Source organism: Molossus molossus, unplaced genomic scaffold, assembly GCF_014108415.1.
Source record: "Molossus molossus isolate mMolMol1 unplaced genomic scaffold, mMolMol1.p scaffold_m16_p_5, whole genome shotgun sequence".
Classification (NCBI taxonomy): domain Eukaryota; kingdom Metazoa; phylum Chordata; class Mammalia; order Chiroptera; family Molossidae; genus Molossus; species Molossus molossus.
In genome coordinates, this window is record NW_023425388.1 from 45022672 (window position 1) to 45045710 (window position 23039).

General features: G+C 43.1%; 1 protein-coding gene across 1 annotated transcript in view; it reads left to right on the forward strand.

Annotated features, from left to right (window-relative positions):
* Positions 1 to 19574: 19574 nt before the first annotated feature.
* USP13 (ubiquitin specific peptidase 13) overlaps positions 19575 to 23039 on the forward strand; it is a 107159-nt gene continuing 103694 nt past the window's right edge. The window contains exon 1 of the mRNA XM_036243704.1: positions 19575 to 19879. Coding sequence (XP_036099597.1) covers positions 19706 to 19879 — 174 coding nt within the window. The 5' untranslated portion in view covers positions 19575 to 19705. The remainder of the gene's footprint in view (positions 19880 to 23039) is intronic.

Below are 23039 nucleotides of genomic sequence, written 5' to 3' on the forward strand. Positions count from 1 at the left end.
TGTTTGTTTTTGTTTTTTTTAATTTTTATTGTTGAATGTATTACTGATGTTCCTTATTTTTACCCCATTAACCCCCTCCTCCCCACTCCTGCCCTCCTCCTGTCTTTCCCCACACTGCTGTCTGTGTCCATTGGTTATGCATGTAAGTTCTTTGGTTTATTTCTCCCCATCCCCCAATCCCTTCCCTTTGAGGTTTGTCAGTCTAGCAACCAATTTGTACTTCTTAATCCCCTCACCTGTTTCACCCATTCCCCCGACCAACAAAATGTTCTCTGTATCTATGAGAATGTTTCTGTTCTGCCTGTTCATTTTGTTTGTAGATTCAGTTGTCGATAGATATGTATTCATTGCCATTTTGTTTGTTCATATATTTTATCTTTTTCTTCAAAAAGACCCTTCATCATTTCATATAATAATGGTTTGGTAGTGATGAACTCCTTTAACTTTTCCTTGTCTGGGAAACTCTATATGACCATCGATTCTAAATGACAGCTTTGCAGGATAGAGTAACCGTGGTTGTAGGTTCTTGCTTTTCATCACTCCAAATATGTCTCTGGCGCCCCTCAAGCTGCCTCCCCTCCAAGCTTAGAGGGAGTCTGATAAGTCCGTGTGCGGGCCCTTTAAGAGGAGCTGCCTGGGGCTCCAGCCGCCTCAGCCTCCCTGAGCCTCAGTTCTTGCTGGTTTTTCCAGCCAGAAGTTATGGGGATTCTCTTCCTGGCACTGGAACCCTGAGCGGGGCACCTGGTGTGGGACGGGGACCCCTCAGTCCCCAGGGAGGACCTTCCCAGCCGAGGTGTCCTCCTGATTTTTATCCCCCACACATGGGTGTGGGACCAGCCCGTCCCCTCCGCCCCTCCTACCAGTCTGGATGTGGCTGCTGCTTTAATTCTGTAGTTGTAGGACTTCCATTCAGCTTGATTTCAGGCGGTTTTGAATGACGGTTGTTCTATAGTTTAGTTGTAACTTTGATGTGGTTGTGGGAGGACGCTACAGTGTTTACCTACCCGTCGTCTTGACCGGAAGTAATGGGCAGTGTTTTTAAAAGTACTTTCAAATCATGGAAAAAGTCAAGTGTACCAAGTTCTACAATGTAAATTAACCGTACTATTCTCATTAGATACTAATACACTCTATGGAAACCACAGGAGTTTGCAGTGAATTCCCTGGGCTCAGTCTCTTGTATCACTGTTTCCCAAATTTTAGTCCTTGATTTCAACCAACTCTTTTGCCTTCACATATGATATATAATATATTTTTTAAATTGACTCTTTTAAAAGCAGATTTTTAAAAAGATATCTTTTTTTTAATCCTCACCCAAGAACATTTTTGCATTTATCTTCAGATAGAGCGGGAGGGAGAGAGGGAAGAGAGAGAGAAAAACATCGATGTGAGAGAGACATATCGACTGGTCACCACCCACAGGACCCCAACAGGGGCCAGGGACAAACTGCAACCGAGATAGGTGCCCTTAGTGGGAACTGAACCCAGGTCTTTCTGGTTCACAGGCTGATGCTCTAACCGCTAAGCCAAACCAGCTAGGGCTGAAAACTTGTCATTTAATGACTATAAATAGAAAATCAGTTTCTTGTAATTAAAAGGCAATCACAAATATAGCCATGTATTATATTCTGCCTAGACTCGGTTGCTTTCCCAAGGCTCTGAGCCTAATGACTGGCTCTCTGTCTGTTAAAAAGCATTTTAATGGATTAGTGGTGTTAAAAGCATAAGTGGAGACTTTTCTTCATGTAATCAAATGGAGAATTGAAAAGTCAATAACTTGTTTATGATGTGATTAATTGTCTCACAGCCTCTAGGTACTTGTCCACATTTTGGGAAACGTATATTTCATTAAGGTGGCAACACTGTTAACATTGGAAAATATGGAAATAAACATTTTCTAAAGTATCAATTATAGTTTTGCTTAAATCACATTTTTATGTTTTCTAAACTATGTTAATTGCTAAAGCATATCATTTAGCATGGCATTTTTTTATTTTAAATTTTTTGGGGTGACATTGGTTAATAAGATTGTATAGGTTTAAAATGTACACTTCTATGATACATGATCTGTATGTTGTGTTGTGTGCCCATCACCCAAAGTCACACTGTCTTCCATCACCATATATGTGGTGCCCCTTACCCTTTAGTATGCCCTCACCCCCTGCCCTCTGGTAACCATCATACTGTTGCCTGTGTCCTTGAGTTTCAGTTTTATAACCCACATATAAGTGAAATCATATGGTTCTGAGCTTTTTCTGACTGACTTATTTCACTTAGCGTAGTATTCACAATGTCTATCCATGGTATTGCAAATGGCAGTATTTCATCTTTTCTGTACTCAAGGGGGAGGGGGGAGTATCAAAGAACATTATTAAAAATATTAGTGTGGATTGAAGAAGTTGACAATGCCCTGTGGTTATATAAGAAAATATTGTTATTCTTAGGAAATAGACATATTTAAGGGTAGAAAATAGACATTTAGGGGTAAAGGTGATGTATATAATATGATGTATATGACTTCCCTGCAAATGGTTCACAAAAAATATTTATGCGTGTACATATATCTGTGTGTGTATGTGTGTACACATGTATCTATATACATACATATGTATGTGTGTATCTATATACATATACATGTAGATATGTTTATATGTGTGTTATGGGATGAATTGTGTCACTCCAAAATTTGTATGTTGAAGTCCTAACCCAGATACCTTAGAATATGACTGACTTGGAGGTAAAGCCCTTAAAGTAAGGTGGCCTAGGGGAGGGGCCTAATCCAATATGACTGCTCTTTTAAGAAGAAGAGATTAGGACACAGACATGTATACAGGGAAGACCATGTGAGACACAGGGAGAAGACGGTCATCTACAAGCTAAGGGGAGAGACCTCTGAAGAAACCAACTGTACTGACACCTCATCTTGGATTTCTAGCCACCCAGTCTGTGTACTTTGTTATGGCATCTACTAGACTATTACAATATATATGTACATCTGCATATCTGTGTGTGCATGTGTGTAAATTATACACATACACAGGAGTGAGGGAGAACAAATACAAGCAAATGATGTAAAAGATTTATAATTGGATAAAAAATAAGGGTGTATTATTTTTATTTTGCAACTTTAGAATAACTCTCAATTTAAAAATTTGCCCTGGCCGGTTTTGCTCAGTGGTTAGAGCATTGGCCTGCAGTCCAGAGAGACCCGGGTTCAGTTCCTACTAAGGGCACGTACCTCAGTTGCAGTTTGTCCCCAGTTCTGGCTGGGTCATGTGGGTGGCAACCATTCGATGGGTCCCTTTCACGTCGATGTGTCTCTCTCTTCCTCTCTCTCCCTCCCACTCTATCTGAACAAAAAATGAAAAAATGTCCTCGGTGAGGATTAAAAACAATATATATATATAAAATAAGTACATGTACACTATAATTGCGAATATGAACAAAATCTAAAAGGAAACGATAAAATTGTTGCCTTCGGGTGGAGGAATTATTATCCCTCTACAAACATCCAATTTTTCCTGTGATACTATTTTATTATGTTTTACATTGCCTTTTTTTTTTTTTTTATCCTCACCTGAGGGTATTTTTCCATTTTTTGTACAGATAGAGTGGGAGGGAGAGAGAGGAAGGGAGAGAGAGAGAGAAACATCGACGTGAAGGGACACATCGAGTGGCTGCCACCCGCACAACCAACCAGGGCCGGGGACAAACTGCAACCGAAGTACGTGCCCTTAGCAGGAACCGAACCCGGGTCTCTCAGGACCGCAGGTCGACGCTCTAACCGCTGAGCCAAACCAGCCAGGGCTACATTGCCTTTTTAATAAATTAAAAGCAGTTCTCATTTATAGGGTCCAATATGTAGAAACACTAATTAAACACTTTATATATTTTATCCTATTTATTTTTTACAATAATGCTTCAGGGTAGATTTTACTATCTTTGCTTGAATAGGAAAACTGAGGCTCAGCAAGGTTAAATGAAGTCAGTAGCTAAAGGTTACAGCTAATAAAAGTTATACCAAACTTTCAAAGGCATTAAAAATAAATCAATAGGAGTATACCAGTCTTGGGGAGGAAGTGGCAGGACTGAGCCTGAAGTCACTAGGAAGTGACTTTATTCGGTGCGTCTCTCCCAATGCCCAGTGCCCTCCTTCTTTCCCAAGGATATGTATACTTTATCTAACATTCCCCTATTCTGGGACATTTATACTGCTTCTAATCCAAATCTTTCCATGCAGTCGCAATTGGTTCTTTAAGGTGAACTGGAAGGAGATTTTGGCCAAAGAGTATGTTTTCAGGCTTTTCATACATGTTTCAAAGTTGCCCTCCTGAATGTTGTACCAGTTCACACATTGGCAGTATGAGAAGGGAACAATTTTCTCAAACCCTAACGTTTTAGTCTTCAAGTGTCTTGTCTCTGGGTAGGATTTTGTGACAGTTTCTTTCAACATCCCCAAGGGCTTGAGAAAAGTCATTCTCAACATATTTTCCCACTCAACACAGAACTTATACCTTTGCTAAGCATTCTAGATCTTGGTAATTTGACTCTGTTTACTAAATTGAATTGCAATAAAAGATGATTAATGCCAACAAAACAAATTTCTTCAGAAAGTTGTCTTCTATTCCTTGCAGGTATTTTAAAATTAGTCTTTCATTTCTTTGAACATGATAATCATAGTAATTTTATATTCTGTGAGCATTCAAATATCTGAAGTCTTGCAGGTATGTTTTTGTGTATTGGTTGTTTCAGATGTTCTCACTCACTGCGCCTTGTTTTTTCTTGTATGCTTAATTATTTTTCTACTGTAAGCATTTGATTTGTCTTGCATTTGTTTCTGCAAAGCATTGCCAGTCCAAAAGCATTTTAAATATGAAATTGATTTCCACTGACACAGTCAGATCCCACTTGTACTCGATGATAGGGTAGGGTACTAATGTAACATTTAGTTTAACCAATCTACAGATAAACACTGACATTATTATTTTGGGTTCCCTATAGCAAGCAAGAATGTGAAGCATTTTGGGGTTGTAGATGCTGCCTTTGTGAAATACCTGCTGGGTCATCAACCTGAAAGAGAATGTGGAGATACTGAACATGATCAGCAATGTGTCTTTACTGTATTTTACTTTATCTGCAGTTTTAATCAGGGGCACATCCCTCAGGCTTTCAGTGGTGCCCCTGAGACCTTGGTCATGATGCCAAGGCTGAAAGAAGGGTGTCTTCCCAGATCCAAACCAGTGTTCTGGGAGGACTGTGTGACTTCCACAGAGCTATGGCATCCGTGCAGGCAGTGGCTGGCACCTCTGGCAAGCAGCATGTCTCTAATCTCAATGAGTCCCTAGAAAACATGGAATCCACTTTATCCTGGATACGAGGCCACAGTTTCTCCAGAGCTGGGTTACTTTCCAGATGCCTTTCTATGGTTTTGCATTTCACGGTGTTCTTGCCATCAGCACCAGAGCCTCCCCCTAGGCTTAGAGAGAAGATTTATCTACTAAATCTGCTTGGAGGCCACATTATTTGCTCCCATAGTAAGCATTTTGGGTAATCTTCCCCAAACTGGATGTTTTTTATGGAGAAGGTAGATTTCCAGGTAGGTTTCTCTGTCTTCTCTGGATAAAATATTAGTATACCAGCATTAACTTAAAGATGATGTGAGATCTTAAGATGATGTCACACTCACTAGCATGCCTGGGGAAAGGAAGCAGATTCTTTCCAGAGGTTCCTCATTGTAAATCTTGTGCTCCTGGAACCATATCATTATGACTAGAGAAAGGGGAGAATCAATGCCACCTTGAAGGTAAGGGAAGTTCTGACCAAACAAGCAAGAAAAGCAAGACTTCAGATTCTTGAAAGGATGAAGGGAAGGAGGGAGAAAGAAAGAGGGAGAGAGAGACTAAGAATTCTGTGTGTTTGGGGGAGGGAAGGGAGAGATGGGGCATGCTATAGTAAAATACGCAGGGAGGTACTGAACTCAAGGACACTGGCTCACTTCCCTGGAGAAGGCAGCACACCTCTCGGGAAGCCCACTTTTGGCCCAGGGCTGCATTTGTGCTGTGGGAGGTAGGAGCAAGCATCGATGGCTCTGAGGTAGAGGTGTAAGAAGGGAAATGTTCAAGAAATAAAGGAAGAACCGAATCTGAAGGTAAAAAGAGCATATAGCCCTGGCCGGTTTGCCTCAGTGGTTAGAGCGTTGGCCCACAGACCAGAGAGACCGGGGTTCAGTTCCCACTAAGGGCACATACCTCGGTTGCAGTTTGTCCCCAGCCCTGATAGGGGTCGTGTGGGTGGCAACCACTCAATGTGTCTCTCTCACATTGATGTTTCTCTCTCTTCCTCCCTCTGTCCCTTCTGCTCTACTTGAAGATAAATGCAAAAAAAAAAAAAATGTCCTCAGGTGAGGATAAAAAGAAAAAAAGGCATATTGTGTACTAAGAAATAATGGAACAATAGACACTAAGACATATCCTAGTTAAGTGATTGCATTTTAAGGCTTTAAAATGGAAGGAATAGGGAGAGATGGTAAAAGGGTACAAACTTTTAGCTATAAGATGAATCTAATAGGATCTAGTGCCTAACATGGTGACTATAGTTGATAACACTGTACTGCATTGAAAAATTAAAATAGGGCCCTGGCCGGTTTGGCTCAGCAGTTAGTTAGAGCATCAGCCTGTGGACGAGAGGCCCGGGTTCGGTTCCCGCTAAGGGCACGTACCTCGGTTGCAGTTTGTCCCCGGCCCTAGTTGGGGTCATGTAGGTGGCAACCAGTCGATATGTCTCTCTTGCATCGATGTTTCTCTCTCTCTCTCTTCCCCCCTCTTTCCCTCCCACTCTATCTGAAGATAAATGCAAAAATGTCCTTGGGTGAGGATAAAAAAAAAAAAAATTAAAATAGGGGTAGGGGACATTTCCATGTAGAAAAGCCAGATTAAGTATAAAGTAGAAAAATCAAGCTTGATTCAGTCCTCACATGTTCCCCTTTTTATAAAATTATTTCTGACTGGTCATCCATTCAGCCATCTTTTAATCTGTAGACACATGTAGATTATGTATGTCTGGAGTGAAGTTCACCTGTTATTAATAATGGCAATTCTGAGTGAAAGAATTTTGGATGGTTTCCTTGTAACTTTGTTTTTTCTCAATGTTCTTATATTGTTTGTTAGGATGACTGTGGTGGGAAAATGGAAGAATGATTTCTGTTTGAAGGAACCAATGTTCAGTTCACTGAAACATTTTCGTCTATGTCCTTCAACACCAGGAAGGAAGGGGATATTGCTTTTTGTCTGGGCGATAACAGAAAAAGGAGCAGCATTTCGCAGGAACCCTCACTGCCTGAAGCAGTGCTGCATATTTGGGTCTGTGCTGGTCGGTTTCTGCTGTGGAAACAGGCAACCCCAACATCTCAGTGTCTTATAATAATGGGCAAGTATGTCTTGGTCTTAAGGGCCAAAGGCTACCTTTGGATCTGCTGGGCTCCGCTGGTACCAAGAATCGAGACTGAAGGAGCCGCTTTCCATGACGATGCTCTGCTCACAGGTAACCATGGGGAGGGTAGGACAGGAGTGAATCTTGATTCCATATTGTCTGCTTTGTTTCTTCACTTATGTCACATGCTTACATTTTGCTCTTTTATCAAAATATAAGCTTCTTGAAAGCAGACTGTAGGGCTTTGGATTTCAGTTCTTTTCTAGCTGTGTTACCTTGGACATGTCATTGGACTTTGTGTAATCTTGAGTTCCTTGTCTGTGAAATGGGAGTAATAGGCCCTACTTTTAGGTTTGTTGTGAGGATTAAATGAGATAATACATACGTAGCCTCTGGTATAGCAGATGCTTAAAGCAGATGCTTTTTACTCTTCTCCTCTTTCCCTCTCTTCTCCTTTTCCTTTCCCTCCTCCTCCTCCTCCTTCCATTGTCTATACCTCTTCTTCTCTTGTTAGTTTCATAGGGTAAATTTTCCTTGAGAAGTATATGTATTTAAACTATTCTTGAAAACTGCTATCTTTGTTGGGGCTAGCAAAGTGACAACAGAAATAAAACAGCACAATTTGTAAAGAATGACACTGCATATCTGTGAGAAGTTTCATTAGCACACCTCATATACTTTGGAGCTTTCTCCCTCGTGCGGTCTCTTAAAAAACAAAACCAAAATGTATTGATTGATTTTAGAGAGAGAGGGGAAGGGGGGCGGGACATCAATTTGTTGTTTCACTTATTTATGCATTCTTCAGTTGATTCTTGTATGTGCCCTGACTAGGGATCGAACCTGCAACTGCGGCGTATCGGGACAATGCTCTAACCAACTGAGCTACCTGGCCAGGGCCCCTAGTGTGGTCTCTTGACATGTCATCATTTCAGGAGAGTTTAGGAAATGTCTGAGTTATAAAGAAAGAAAGAAGAGAATGAGAAAAAAAGGGAGAAAAAGTACAATTTTATATATAATTTTTTTTCATCCATAGAAAATAATTTTTTACTTAACATTTTACAGCTAAAGAGATCGAAGTGCGAAGCAGTTAATACAACTGTTCAGGTGATACAACTGAAAAGTAGGGCTGAATAGCTATCCTGTCTATTTTTATTTTGTAAGCTCCCTCACACAACATGATCTTCAGTGACCCGCCTGGAAACGGTTTGGTCACTTCTCGCTGCATTCTTCACATTCCTCCCGCCAGGCTCCTTCTGCCTGCAGCCACCCCCTGCCACCTAGACATGGCCACCAGCCTCAGCTGCTTTCGTGGATGCCCCCTCCTGCATGACAGCCTTCTGTGACTCTCTCTCTCTCTCTCTCTCTCTCTCTCTCTCTCTCTCTCTCCTTTTTAAAGAATAGTTTATTGATTTTTAGAGCGAGAGGAAAGGAGGAAAGAGAATCATCGTTGTGAGAGCACAAAATCTACCGGTTGCCGCCCCCAGCCCCCGCCCGGGGCTCTCCATTGCCTGTGGGAGGAAGCCCAGTCCTTGCCCCCACTCCAGTCTGCCTGAGTATCACATTTTTTTCAGTGATAAACTTTCTGGATGACCAATTCTTGCCAAACCAGTCTGCCCTTTAAATTTACTTAGTGCATTCACCCAGTATGCTAGTTAGTATCTGCATCATGCAGTTGGTGGTTAATCGCCTGCGTAGTTTTTGTGGAACAGCGCACCTTAGGTAGGCAAAGGGAAAATGTGTGCACTCACACCTTTATCAGATGTATTGGGGGCATCTGTGATGTGTCAGGCATGAGACGTTGGGAGATAGGAGTTAAGAAGGTAACAGGTGATTTGTGGAAGGAAGTAAAGATCTTCATTAGAGGGGAAGTAGAAAGGTAATTCAAGTGGTATAGTTTCCTAGGGCTGCTGTAACAAATTTCCACGAACTTGTGGCTTACAATGACAGACATTTATGATTTCGAAATTTTGGAAGCCAGGTACAAAGGCAGTATTACTGAGCTGAAATCAAGCCATTGCCAGGGCTGTGCTCCCTTCGGAGGCTCAGGGAGAGAATCTGTTCGTGCCTCTTCCAGCTTCCTTTGCGAGTGGCCACATCACTCCGATCTGTGCCTATGTGATCACAGTGCCACTTCCTCTTCTGTGTGTGTCAACTCACATCCTGCCTCTCTCTCGAAAGGACATCCGTAATCACAGTTAGGGCCCACTCAGACGATCTAAGTCGTCTCCCCATTTCACCTCCTTAACTGAATCACACATGCCCTTTTTCTTTGCCATATAATATTCATAGATTCCAGGGATTAGGATATGAGTAGATATCCTTGCAGAGGACATCAGCAGTACTATACAAGTCACGGGATCATAAATAAGAACGCTTAAGAAATTTTTATATAAGAATGTTAAAAATAAAGAGTATTGCCCTGGCCAGTTTGGCTCAGCGGTTAGGGCATCAGCCTGCGGTCCAGAGAAACCCAGGTTCAGTTCCCGCTAAGGGCACGTACCTCGGTTGCAGTTTGTCCCTGGCCCTGGTTGGGTCATGCGGGTGGCAACCACTAGATGTGTCCCTTTTACATTGATATTTCTCTTTCTCTCTCTCTTCCTCGCTCTCCCTCCCACTCTATCTGAACAACAACAAAAAAATGTCCTAGGATGAGGATAAAAAAAAAAAGTTCTAGTTGCATATAGATGCAAAGTTGGAAAATTCAGTTTTTCACTTGAGCACATGACCTAATTTCTTTTTCTGAGAGAGAAGGGAGCTGGATACTGAAAATCCATTAGCATTCTCTTCACAGTAACACTCTTAAAAACAACAATTTTTTGGAGCAACTTCTATATGATACAATGATGTATTATGAAGGTCTCTGCTCTTAAGTGACTTGCAATCTAATTAGGAAGACAGAGTGCATAAAAAAAATTTTTTTTAAATACACTAATGAGTCCTATAGGTAGTAAATATATGTGGTAGACTTTCTGAAAAATGTGGGGCAAGTAGGATTTAGAAAAGTTGAATGAATAAGGGATAGTATTCCAACTGAATTTTATTGTGAGGAAACGTAGTATAAAAGCATGAATGTTCATGAAGTGATCAGTGAGTATCGAGTAGGCTGATTTGGTTAGAGATATATACGGAGGGGAGCAGTTCCCCAAAGCAACTGCAGTCACTCCCCTAGAGAGGAAGGAAGGGGGCAGGTTTATGAATAATGATAGAAATAATAAGAATGTGAGCATGTTCCAGAAACTTTTATGTTTTACAAACATTTCATATCCCTTTAACAACTCTGCAAGGTGATTAAAGCATTTGTTTAGTTAATTTTGGTCTTATCAGTATCCCTGCTCTGCCGAATGGTCTCCTCCCACTCACAGGTGTGGACACATTTGGAGGCTCAACCAAACAGACTCTCTCCCAGAAATATAGATCCTGAGTAGAGACACATGTGGATGGAATGGAATTATGGCTCCACACCTGGTGGCAGCATCTGGAAAGGTCTATGTGATCCTTGGAGCTTCCGTTTCCGGGAGTTCAGCCTATTTCTTTCTTTTTTTTTTATCCTCGCCCGCCCGAGGACACCCTTTCATTTTTTGTTCAGACAGGGCGGGAGGGAGAGAGAGGAATTGAGAGAGAGAAAGACATCGACGTGAAAGGGACACATCAAGTGGCTGCCACCCACACGACCCAACCAGGGCCGGGGACAAACTGCAACTGAAGTACACGCTCTTAGCTGGAAGCAAACCCGGGTCTCTCCGGACCACAGGCCGATGCTCTAACCACTGAGCCAAACCGGCCAGGGCCAGCCTATTTCTTTAGTGCTAGGAGTCATCCGTTGCTTTTCCAAGACTCCCTTTCTTATTGCTGATGCTGGTCAGAGCTGGTTTCCCTTGCTTACATCAGAACCCTAACCTTTCAGTATCAGAGAACATGTTGCAAGCAGCAGAGCCTCAGGGATATGAGGGGGGTGTTTGGAATCGCTTTTCAGTTAAAATTGGATAGAAGGCAGTTAGACTTTTATTCCGATTTCAAGACAGAAAACAGCAGACTCTGGTACTCAGTCGTGAGATAGATCACTCAAGTTAGCACGTGTGTTGTTTGAGACTGTGCACCCAGAGCTAGGAAACTCTGGGGAAAGGTGGATTCCCTAGACCCCAGGGAGTGGGGAATGTCAGGGCTCTGTTTTAAAAGACAACGGAGAACCCCAGATTCTGAACACTCCCGAACTTCTTCCCACACTCTTTCCTTCGGCAAGGAAGCCACTGACTCTTTAAGAAGGAAATTAGCATTTTTTCCATTGTCTAACCATTCAGTGTATTCTAATGATAATCACGTTCACTGGTGATTCAGCGTGCCAAGAGTAAATTGCAGAATCAGAGTTCAGCTCTTATACTCAAAGTTGTCACAAGAATCAGAAAATTCTACAAAATGGGGCAGTGTCTGTGGGAATGGATTTTGAGGATGTTTGACCAAGGATGGCAAAACATGAATTTGGATCAGATCAAATTGTTCAAATGAATTTACTCAGTAGACATTCTCTATTAGCATGGGCATGATCCTAGTGTGAACTTGGGTTGTCCAGCACGAACCTAGTCCAAATGCTGGCTCCTGCTAAATGATGACAAAGGGCTAGGAATCTGTTGGCACAGCACAGAGGAAGGAACTCAAGAGACAGAAATGCTGAATTTGATTGATCAAATATGTCTCCAGTGGGGCCCAGAATCTTTCAAAGGTGATTTACTAATTGTTCCAGCTGGTTCTGAATGCGGCTGACATGTGTTGCCCAGGAAGTGGGCTTTCTGATCCCTAGGTGGCTGGGAGGAGTCTGGGGTGGATACTGGGGTGGTAGTAATTCACTGCCAGAGGCAAAGCCTGCATGGTTATGGTATGAGGTGGTAGCCCAGACATTTTTCACAGATAACTCTGGCTACAGTTTATCATGGAGTTCCTAGGACTATAAGCAATGCACATTCCACTAAGATATCATCCCCCGCCCTCCCCAGCTCCAAGTTTAGCAAGCAGAGGAGTGAATCAAGCCACCACACTAGACAGTCACAGTTAGAGATGGGAGTTACTGCCATTCTCGGAGCTCCTTGATTGGAGTGGAGGCTTGATTAGGAAAGATGCTACAGTGTCATTAAATATGGACACTGTGAACCTTCCTCCTGGCCTTTCCCGCACCACTCCCTTAGTAACTGTGTCCTGGAGAGTGGGAAACAGTCCAGCTTTTTAGAGACCATCGAAACTGGCTCTGATGGAAACTATAGCCTGTTGTCTGCCAGCATGGAGGCTTATTGGGAGAAGATGATATAAGGGTTTCTGAGCCTAGTTCACTTGGGGACCCCAGGCTGATCCTGTGGATAGTATTCCAGTTCCTGAAAGTATTACTAGAATACATAACCTTAGCACACTGTAGAATCTTCACACTGGCTCCCTGATCTGGGGTAGGAAGGACCAAGAAGATGCTACCAGTGTCCCCTCTCCCTAACAAAAGTGCGTGTATGCATCAAGGCTGTACTTGGAGTGATACTGCAGGAATTTGTGCTGGCGTCCCAGACCAGGAAGACACAGGCTTGGTGGTTCCTGTCACACCTCCGTTCTTTCTCCCATTAGAGCAGAGAATGATGGTGAACTGTGATAAAGTTACCAAGGTGGTGTTTCAACTTGGTTGATAGTCCAGAGATGATCTCCTTACTAGCAAATTAATACATCTCCCAGCATCTGGTTTGTAGTTACTGGTCTGGTGAAAGCATTTTCTCCATTGAGATAAACAGGTTTGCCATCCCCTGGAGGATCAGTAGCTCAAGTTCTCTGATTCGGGATCATAACACACAGACTGTAGGGATCTTGACCAGCGGTTGGCAAACACTGTCTGTAAAGGGCCAGACAGTAAACTTCTTGGGCTTTAGCCCATATGGTTTCTGTTGCAACTACTCGACTTTGCTGTTTTAGTGCCAAAGCAGCCATGGACACTATGTATATGGATGAGCGTGGCTGGGTTCCAGCAAAACTTGATTTACCAAAGCAGGCTGCAGGCTGGACTTGTTCCATGGGCCACTGTTTGCCAACTCCTGCTCTTGACCATCAGCATGTATAAGACATGCTAGTCCTTATGGTGATGACCATGTGCAGATAGGACCTGGGCAGCAGGAAGTGGCAAGTGCCCTGTGACAAAAGGTAGGAGATAGAGTCTGAGGAAACACAGGGACTTGCCATCCCAGTGAAATTCCAGGGGGCAGTTTAATAATATAGAAAAGTGAAAGTCAGATTTTTCTTCTGGAGTTCCCTATCATTAAGAATGAGGCCCTGGCCAGTTTGGCTCAGCGGTTAGAGCGTCGGCCTGCAGTCCTGAGAGACCCGGGTTCGGTTCCCGCTAAGGGCGCGTACCTCGGTTGCAGTTTGTCCCCGGCCCTGGTTGGTCGTGCGGGTGGCAGCCACTCGGTGTGTCCCTTTCACATCGATGTTTCTCTCTCTCTCTCTGTTCCTCTCTCTCCCTCCCACTCTACCTGAACAAAAAATGGAAAAATGTCCTCGGGTGAGGATAAAAAAAAAAAAAAAAAAAAAAAAGAATGAGGCATAATATCTGGCGACTTTGTTTGGATTATGGAGCCAATATGTATCATATATAGCTAACTTGCTTTGCCCATTTACTAGGAAACCTGAAAAGCAGCCTGTGGCCCCATGATTAATTATTTTAAAAAAAACTGCGTTCACACCTGGCTTTTCTGCGTGGGAGCAGAGGACATGTCTTCTCATGGGTGCATGGAAATGTTGGTGGGTCTGAGTAGGGCTGGTTCAAACGGACCTGAAAGGCAATCTCCTACCCACCTTGGTGAAAACTTATGAGCCAGGCTCCTGGAAGGACTGTGGTGAGCATTACACACCATGAAACCCAAAAAAGGTAAAGGGAGAGCTCAGATTTCCTCCTACACTGAATAACAGCTTACCTCCTCTTGATGTTAAGAGCTGTTCAAGGAGTTTGTTCATTCCAGCGTGAACCTACCTTCTAGTCCAGCGGACTGTCTATAAACCTAGCAGCAGAAACCTGCTTACTTTAAATGGGTGGTGAAAGGCACAAGCAGGTAAGAAAGGCTAGGTGAAGGGAAGAACTGATGTAATCACAGATAATGTGTAAGTTAACATTTCCCCTTACTCACAAAAAGAAATGGCCGGTGGTTGAGCACTGACCCATGCACCAAGAGGTCGCCAGTTCAATTCCTGGTCAGGACACATGCCCAGGTTGTGGGCCAGATCCCCAGTGGGGGGGCACGCAGGAGGTGGCCAATCGATGTTCTCGCTCATCGATGTTTCTATCTCTCCCTCTCCCTTCCTCTCTCTCTAAAAATCAATAAAGGAAAAAAATTAAAAATAAAATAAAAAGTTTATAGAAAAAAAAAAAGAGAGAGAAATGGATACTCCATGCAGATTTAGATAACACAGAACACAAAGAAAAAATACATTTTTCACCCTGGCTGGTTTGGCTCAGCGGTTAGAGTGTCGGCCTGCAGTTCAGAGAGACCTGGGTTCAGTTCCCGCTAAGGGCATGTACCTCGGTTGCAATTTGTCCCCGGCCCTGGTTGGCTGTGCGGGTGGCAGCCACTCAATGTGTCCCTCTCACGTCGATGTTTCTCTCTCTCTCTTCCTCTCTCTCTCCCACTCTGTCTGAACAAAAAATGAAAAAATGCCCTCCGGTGAGGATAAAAAAAAAAAGAAAATACATTTTTCACCCAAAGATAACCACCATAACATGTGCAATCTAGTCTCTTTTAATGCTATGATTATGTGTGTGTGTGTATTTAAACAGAGTAATAGTGTATACACTCACTTATTAGCCTGCTCTTGAAGTTTGCTGTAGAGTGATAATTTTTCCATGTCAATAAATATTCTTATATGACATGACTTTGAATGATAACATACAATTTCCTCCAACAGAAAGTGCCTTACAGTTCTCAGACAGTGACCTATTGTTTCACATTTAATGATCAGTGTTTCTTACAGAGGCTATCTGCCAGTATAGGCAATTTTATGGATCAGCTGTCACCACCTATGGCTTTACCAGATCACTGAACATTTCTGGAGCACATCTGAGGTTAAGAGCTATTCCATTAATTGAAATAATTAAGATATCTCTTTTCTCTGTAAAGTTCCCCAATTCTCCTTTTTTATGGCATTAGTCATAGAAACTAAAATTCATGTCATGTTTTAATGTAACCTCTGTCAGTTCTGGGAACATGCATGCCACAATAATTTTAACCTAAAAGGCACAAAGCAGACTGCAAACCATATCTATTACAGTGTCACCAATGTGAGTCATTCTTTTGGTACCTACTTATTGAGTACCTAAAATAAACAGAGCACTACCTTCCCACGGGTGCGACCTTCCATAAACACCAAGCTTCTACGATGTGCAAGGAGACTATGAAGTACAACTTCTTTCAAAGGATTTGCTTTCTATGTAGAGGGACGAGATATAGAACCAAGATTAATTAAATAACAGTACAAAAGATGTTATAAGGCAGGGTCCAATGATGGGTACAGGCAATAGGGGCTGCCATTTGAAAAATATCAGCCCCTCAGGATTGGAGCACTTAAAAAGGCTCTATGGAAAAAACAGTAAGTCTTGAAAGGCTTGAGAAGACAGAAATCGGAGGGGGGAGATTCTGGCGAAGGCTAGGAGACAAGTACATTTATCCTTGGGGGACAGTAAAGCGAGCTCTCCAGAAGTGTGGGAGTCAGAGGAAAGTCTGAAAGGGCTGCTAAGGGGAGAGGTCCTTGAAAGCCAGGCTAACGGAGGCCAGGCTCCCCGCTGAACGTCATGGGAGGAGGCGTTTTAGCAGTAGAGTGACATGGTGGCCTGAACACACTGGTGTGACAAAATTCAGCCTGATCTTAGGTCTACTGAAGTCTCTTTGGTAAGACTTCAAATTTATGTTGGAAGTTAAAATTGTTTGACCAGCATCACTGCATTCCTGCTCTTTGGTCAAGATCCATATGTTGAAACCAGTCTCACAGTAAAAGAGTCCAGTAATAAATTCATATGTAGAATTTTCAAAATCAAGTTAAATAGTTCTAATAATTGAACTAGAATTTTTTCCCCCTAAAAAAAACCCTGGTTAAGACATAGTCTGAATTCAGTGAAATTTCTCTTAACTTTTTGTCTCAATATAATTTTCTTTTATATTATGAAACAAATGTAACACTGTTGAAGATATTTTCAAAGCAGAAACAAAGTCCTATAATCAAATTTAATTATTTAAATTTTGCATCTTTCTAGTGTTGTCAAAATGTATGTTTATTTTTACCCAGTTAAAATAATACTGTATAAGTGTTGTAAATATTTTAAGCTGACATACTAGAATGTATTAATCATCTTAAAAATTTGTTCAATCATCTTTGAGTAGATATACACAATTTAATCATTTCTCTATGTTTAGATGGTTTCCATTTTTCCCTGTTTTGATTATAACTTTCCATCTGGTGTGCAGAGATGGGGATTCAGGTGCGATAAGGTCTCTTGGGTCCTTGGGAGGCTGTGGGTGGGTCCCTCAGTGACTGGCTCCCAGACTAGTAGCCTCAGGCTGTGAGAAGCATCCTTGACTGATAAGTCTAGTGGGCTGTACAAATATTATTTTTGATGTATGCCATTACATGAAAAAAGGTGGGATGCATTTTTATAGGGATGTAGTAATCATCTTCAATTTCTATTAATATTACTGGTTATTGAACTTACAGTGTTTTTTATAATTGAGTAATTACTTTTAAAATCAATAGTTGCAATAATAAAAATGTAAATAGTGCAGAAAGATTAAGAGTGGTAATAAATTCATCTCTAATCTCAGGCATCGTGTTCCTCTTCACAGAGCCCAACTTTGGTTGATTTCTTATGTAGTTTCTGCAGACTTCCTAAGGCCAAACAAGCAACTATCTATCTATCATTGCATGTGTGTGTGTGTGTGTGTGTGTATATATATATATATATACATAAATTTTACCACTGGAAGGAAGGCCCATGGTGTATGGGATGAGCCAGAGTGCTTACTGCGTATCATCTGCCTTGCATGTATTCCTTGCTTTCACACACTCATTTGTACTTGGCTTAAAAAAATTTTTTTTTATAATCCTCACTCGAGGATATTTTTCCATTTATCTTCAGATACAATGGGAGGGTGGGGTGGGGGAGGAGAGAGAGACAGACAGACAGACAGAAGACAGACACAGAGGGACAAAGAAACATCGATGTGAGAGAGACACATGGATTGGCTGCCTTCCGCACGACCCCAACAGCCTTTGCTCTAAGCGCTGCACCAAACCGGGAACGTTGCACTTGGCTTTTTCCATCTAGCAATATTATTTGGAGATTGTCCCACATCAGCACATATAGAGCTCTTTGTTCTTTTCAATGGTACTGTATTTTAACCACTTCCGGTCGATGGATCTTTAGGCTGTTCTCAGTCTTTTGCACTATAAACAATGCTCCAACAACAATTCATACCCAGTGTGAATTTATCTGTGGCATAAATGTCTAGATGGGGAATTGCTGGGTAAAACAGTACAGTATATGCATATAAAATTATGATTGCGGTTCATTAATTTCCTTCCAAAGAGGTTTACCTTTTTTATTCCCTCCAACAATGTTTATGATGGTCTATTTCCCAAAACCAGGCCAACTCAATATATCTTTATCAGTCTGAAGGTTAAAAAATGGTGTCTCCATTTAATTTGCATTTAACCTAAAATATTTAACATTGTAAGTTTAGAATGCTTTTGAATCAAGTTTTTCTATGTAATTGGACAAGCAAGACTTCATCCATGAATCTGAAACAGACACAGCTACTACTTATTAAAGGGTGAAAAGCTGGTGAGAATAAATAAAAAGCAAAAACTCCTTATGTCTGCTCAAGGATGGGGACAGGAATAGTGTTTAATTTTTTGCTTTCTGCCTCTATTCCTTCTCCATTTCTATCAGGTAGCATTAGGAAGTGGGGGTTCTACAGGAATGTATTGTGTACTTGACCCTTGCTTGAAAGAATTGAAATTTAGAAGAGTGAAGCCAGAGAGGATTTGTCTGTCCCCTTTACCTCAAATTCCAGGTACCCCTCCTGCCTCCCTAGAAGAACCAGCACATCTGCAGAATCAGGAGGAATAACAGAGAAACAATAGAAGAAGAAGAAGAAAAAAAAAAGAATTTAAGGACAATTTGATCTGGGAGAAGAGTTTCACTATTTTTTTTGCTATTTATGTTTCATTAACTGGCAGGAATCACAGGGTATCCTGCCCTTTGCTTGGGTGTAGTAAGGGAACCTCAATGGATTGAGCCCGTGTTTTAAGAGGTTTTTTGTTTTTTTGAGAAAATGGAGTATGCTGTGAGACATGCTCTGTTAGAAAATTATTCCCCCCTCCCAACCAACCCCATTCATTATCTATTTTGAGGAACTGGAGTGCAAGACAGGAATATATTATGTCTGCACGGTAAGATCCCCAAAGCAGGCAATACAATGTTGGACAGGGGGACCTGGACTCACGCAGAAGCCGGTACAAAGATAGAAAAAAATATAATGCCCCACCCCACTCGAATAAGATCTTGACCACCCCCTTGCCCCAATACATAAGACAATTCTGTATTAGAGCAAACACATAGTCTATCTTCACGGGATCCTATTCTCTTTCGATGAGCTTTAGATGTTCGGTGAGGAACAAACCCGAGTGAGGGTGACACCGAAGTGTAAACCGCACATTTAGATTTGGGCCCGACGTTAGGGTCCAGATTTGTACATGGAGTCCCACCCCTACCCAATCAGGGGACGTCCCCATTCTATCTGCAGTTATTTTAAAATCAAGCGGTTTTTAAAACCCCATTCCTGTTCTTTGTATTGCTGTGGAGTTGCTCCCTCGCAACCTAAAGCCCGTGGTGGTGCCCCACGGCAGGCCGCCAGCGTGGGCAAGAAACGTCCGTCGCCCGCACCGGGCTCCCCAGCCGGCGCCCCCGGGGCGCGCCCTCCGCCCCCGCCGCCGAGCCCGCCCGGCCCAGGGCCCCTCTCCAGCGCCCCCTCCCCGGCGCGCTGCGGCGGGCGCTCCCCAGCGCCCCGCCTGACGCTGCAGCTGGGCCCGCGATTCGCCATTGGATTAAAAATAGCAGCGTCCCCCGCCCCGCCGGCCCGCCCCAGGCCCCCGTGCCCGCTCCCGCCCCGCGGCCCGCTCCCCGCCCGCCCGGCTCGGCTGCCGTCGCCCGCGCAGCCCGTCGCCCCGCGGCAGACCCAGCACTCCGGCTCGCTGGCTGGTGCGCGCCGCGGCCATGCAGCGCCGGGGCGCCCTGTTCGGCGTGCCGGGCGCCAGCGGCAGCGGCGGCAGGAAGATGGCTGCAGGAGACATCGGCGAGCTGCTGGTGCCCCACATGCCCACGATTCGCGTGCCCAGGTCCGGGGACAGGGTCTACAAGAACGAGTGCGCCTTCTCCTACGACTCGCCGGTGAGTGAGGCTCGGCAGCGCTCCCCGCACCGCGGGGGAGGGTCGCGGCGCGAGCGGCCTGGGCGGCGGCGAGCTGGGGTCCCGGGCGGCACGTGAAGCGGGAGCAGAAGATGCGCAGCGGCAGCCGGGGACCTCCTCCGCCGGGCGGCGGAGTTGGCTCAGGGGGACTGCAGTTTGGCAAGCACTTAGTGAGCGCCTGCTGGGTACTCGGCGCTGCCTGAAGCCGAAGATTGGGTCGCCCGGAGGTTTTGCTCCGCCAGCCTTTCTAGGCTGGCAGGGCCTCAAGTCCCACCAGCCTGCCCACAGCTCCGCCACCGTTTGAAAAATCGAACGGAAGAGTTCCCCGGTCCGGACTGCGCGCTGCGGAGGGTTTGCGTCTTCCCTGGGGCGAGAGCGGAGGGCGCAGAGCTGCACGGGGGACTGCCGACACCCACAGCCTTTCTCTTGGACCGTTTGCTTTGCCCAGGGATTCCCCCTCCTGGACAAGCCTAATTTCCTCCCGGAGCTTTGCTTCCTCCACTTTCCATTTCTTCCCACTCCTTTTCTTTCCATAAGAATGTCAGAAGAAACCTTCCGGTACCTGTACTGGGGCAGCAGAAATAGGGGGTCTCCTGGATTAATATGGTTTTCTTAACCCTCTCCCCTTCCTCCTTTAAACTGAAATGCTCTAGTATAAATTATTAAAAGTTCAATCTCCAGTCGTGACCTCAGAGACTGGAGGGGGAAGTTAAGACGGATCCCTGTCTTTCACCCAGGGTATTGATGGTGGTTTTCACCAGGTTGTATGTATATGTGTGAGAAGGAAAAGGAGGGTGAATGTCCCTTTCAGGAGTCAAAATGGGCTTCAAAGTGACTCAGCTGTCTGGCGTTTATCATGTCTTTCTGAGGACCAGGTTATTTTTATCCACCCACTTTAGATCTCATGTGTCACCCCGGCAGATCTCAGTGTAACCGGGAGGTGCATGGATCGGAGGGACTGATGCAGGTTTACAACAGTCTGACACTAACACATTTTATTCATATTATGTAGACTATTGTTGGAGAAAGAAACAAAACAAAACAAAAAAACAACAACCCAATGAGTGGCAAATTTCCCAAAGTGTCTTGTGGGTTACTTGGCTGATTTCAAAGCATTTTTGTTATACATTGTTGGAGCACCAGAATTAGTATCCTCTCTGTGACATTTAGTCTTTCTTTTATGCTAATTACAGGTCATTTGGAGGATAAAAATCTCACTTATATGTTCATTACTTATTTTCTCTTTCAAAAAGGTCTATGTAGAGTGGAATGAAATGGTTGTATTTAATGCTTAGCATATTGTGATCACATTATTTAAAGTGACTGTCAGCAATGGCATTAAATTCTGTTATCCACAAAGTATTTGAAAATGCCACTTTCAGATTTTATGTGCAGTCCTGGGCAGGTTTCCACTAACAGCTCCTAAGGGTGCAGAAGGGTGATGGTCCTCACTTAAGCAACTGGCAGATTGTGAATTCCAGGAAGGGAAAAGTGTCTTAAGTCTTTTAGGAGAGCACAACATGTCAAGTGGGTAAAACTTCTTTTTCTGTGTTTGGTCTGGGTTGATCTTCACATTTTTTTTTTTTTTTTACACAGTTTTTATTGGAAATATTTACCTTACTATATAGTGTATAGCAGGTGTGAAAAAGCTGATGATTTTAATTTACTTCTACAAATAGTTATTGAGAATGTACTGTGTGCCAAACACTATTCTAGAAGCATCTTGTCCAATGTAAAATGATGATTTCATTCATGTCATAGTAGTTCCTTGGGGAAGACTGTGCTTATTTACAAGGCCGATGAATCAGTATATTTTATTATCTGTTTGGTGGAGGAGGAGAAAGAAGAGTTTATAACAAGTTTTATTAAAGCATGGTGCATGAAGATGTGAGATCTTTCCCCATTGTTCTTACTTAACATCATGAATCCTGAAAAGTTTCTTGAGCACCTACTATGTGCCAGCTCTTACAGGCATGGCTATAAGAATCATGCAGAGCAAAATTCATCTGTGTCAAACACACCAGAAACTTCAATCCACAAGAGCTGTAGGACTGTTGTAGAGAAAAGACCAAAACCATGTGAGTGGGGAAAAAAAAGTCATTCTTGCTTTGGATACTTTTGAAAAAGGTCACAGATAATGATGGATATAAATAAAGGAGATCAACATTCCAATCAAGGTAAATCACATGTGTAATCACATAAACTGCGAATATTATTTTCTTATTTGCTTATAATGTATTTGAAGGAAAAGATTGATTTAATAAGACTGAGTAAGAACCCAGTAGAGAGTAGAAGATGGGGTTTTTGAATATCAGTATAGGATCTGATGTTTATTTATTTTTAAATCCTCACCTGAGGATATTTTTCCATTCATTTGTTTAGATAAAGTGGGAGGGAGGGAGGGAGGGATGGAGGAAAGGAGGGAGAGACAGAAACATTGATGTGAGAGACACCATCAGTTGGTAGACTCCTCCTGCAAGACCCCAACCAGGGCTGGGATTGAACTTGAAACTGAGGTATGTGCCCTTGACCCCCTTGAGTGGGAATCAAACTTGAGACTCTTTGGTCCTCGGGGCAACACTCAAACTGGCCAGGGCAAAGAGGATTTGATTTTATGTACCTGTAATCAGTAATGTGATTTATTTACAGTAATGTGATTTACGCTGGTGTTAGAGGAAGACTGAGCTGATAAATTTTTATTATGTATCTACCATGTGCACCTTTGCTGTGCTCCTCTTTGTGTGTGTGAGTATTGAGTGGGATGGCATGATAACTCATATCAGTGTCCCTGTCCTTCCTTCCTTCTTACCTTCTAGGGCTTAGCTCAGTAACAGTTCCCGGGCATGAGTGAGAATTTGTTTTTTTCATCTGCCAAATTGGTTTCATCCCAGACCTACTTTGCTACCTTGACCTGTAGATTCACCTCTCCATGACTTGGCTCACCTTGCAAGATCTGTAATGTGACCTTCCTGGAGAGTGGGGACTGTGCATCTTGGGTCCTCAGTAGCCTGCCCAGCATCTGGTGTATAGGAAATGTAAGAATTGCATTTGGTTACAGGTTCTGCTAATGGTAAGGCACAACATATGGGAAACTTTGGGAGAGGAATCATGTGGTATTATGTAGAATGTGATGACTTCATTG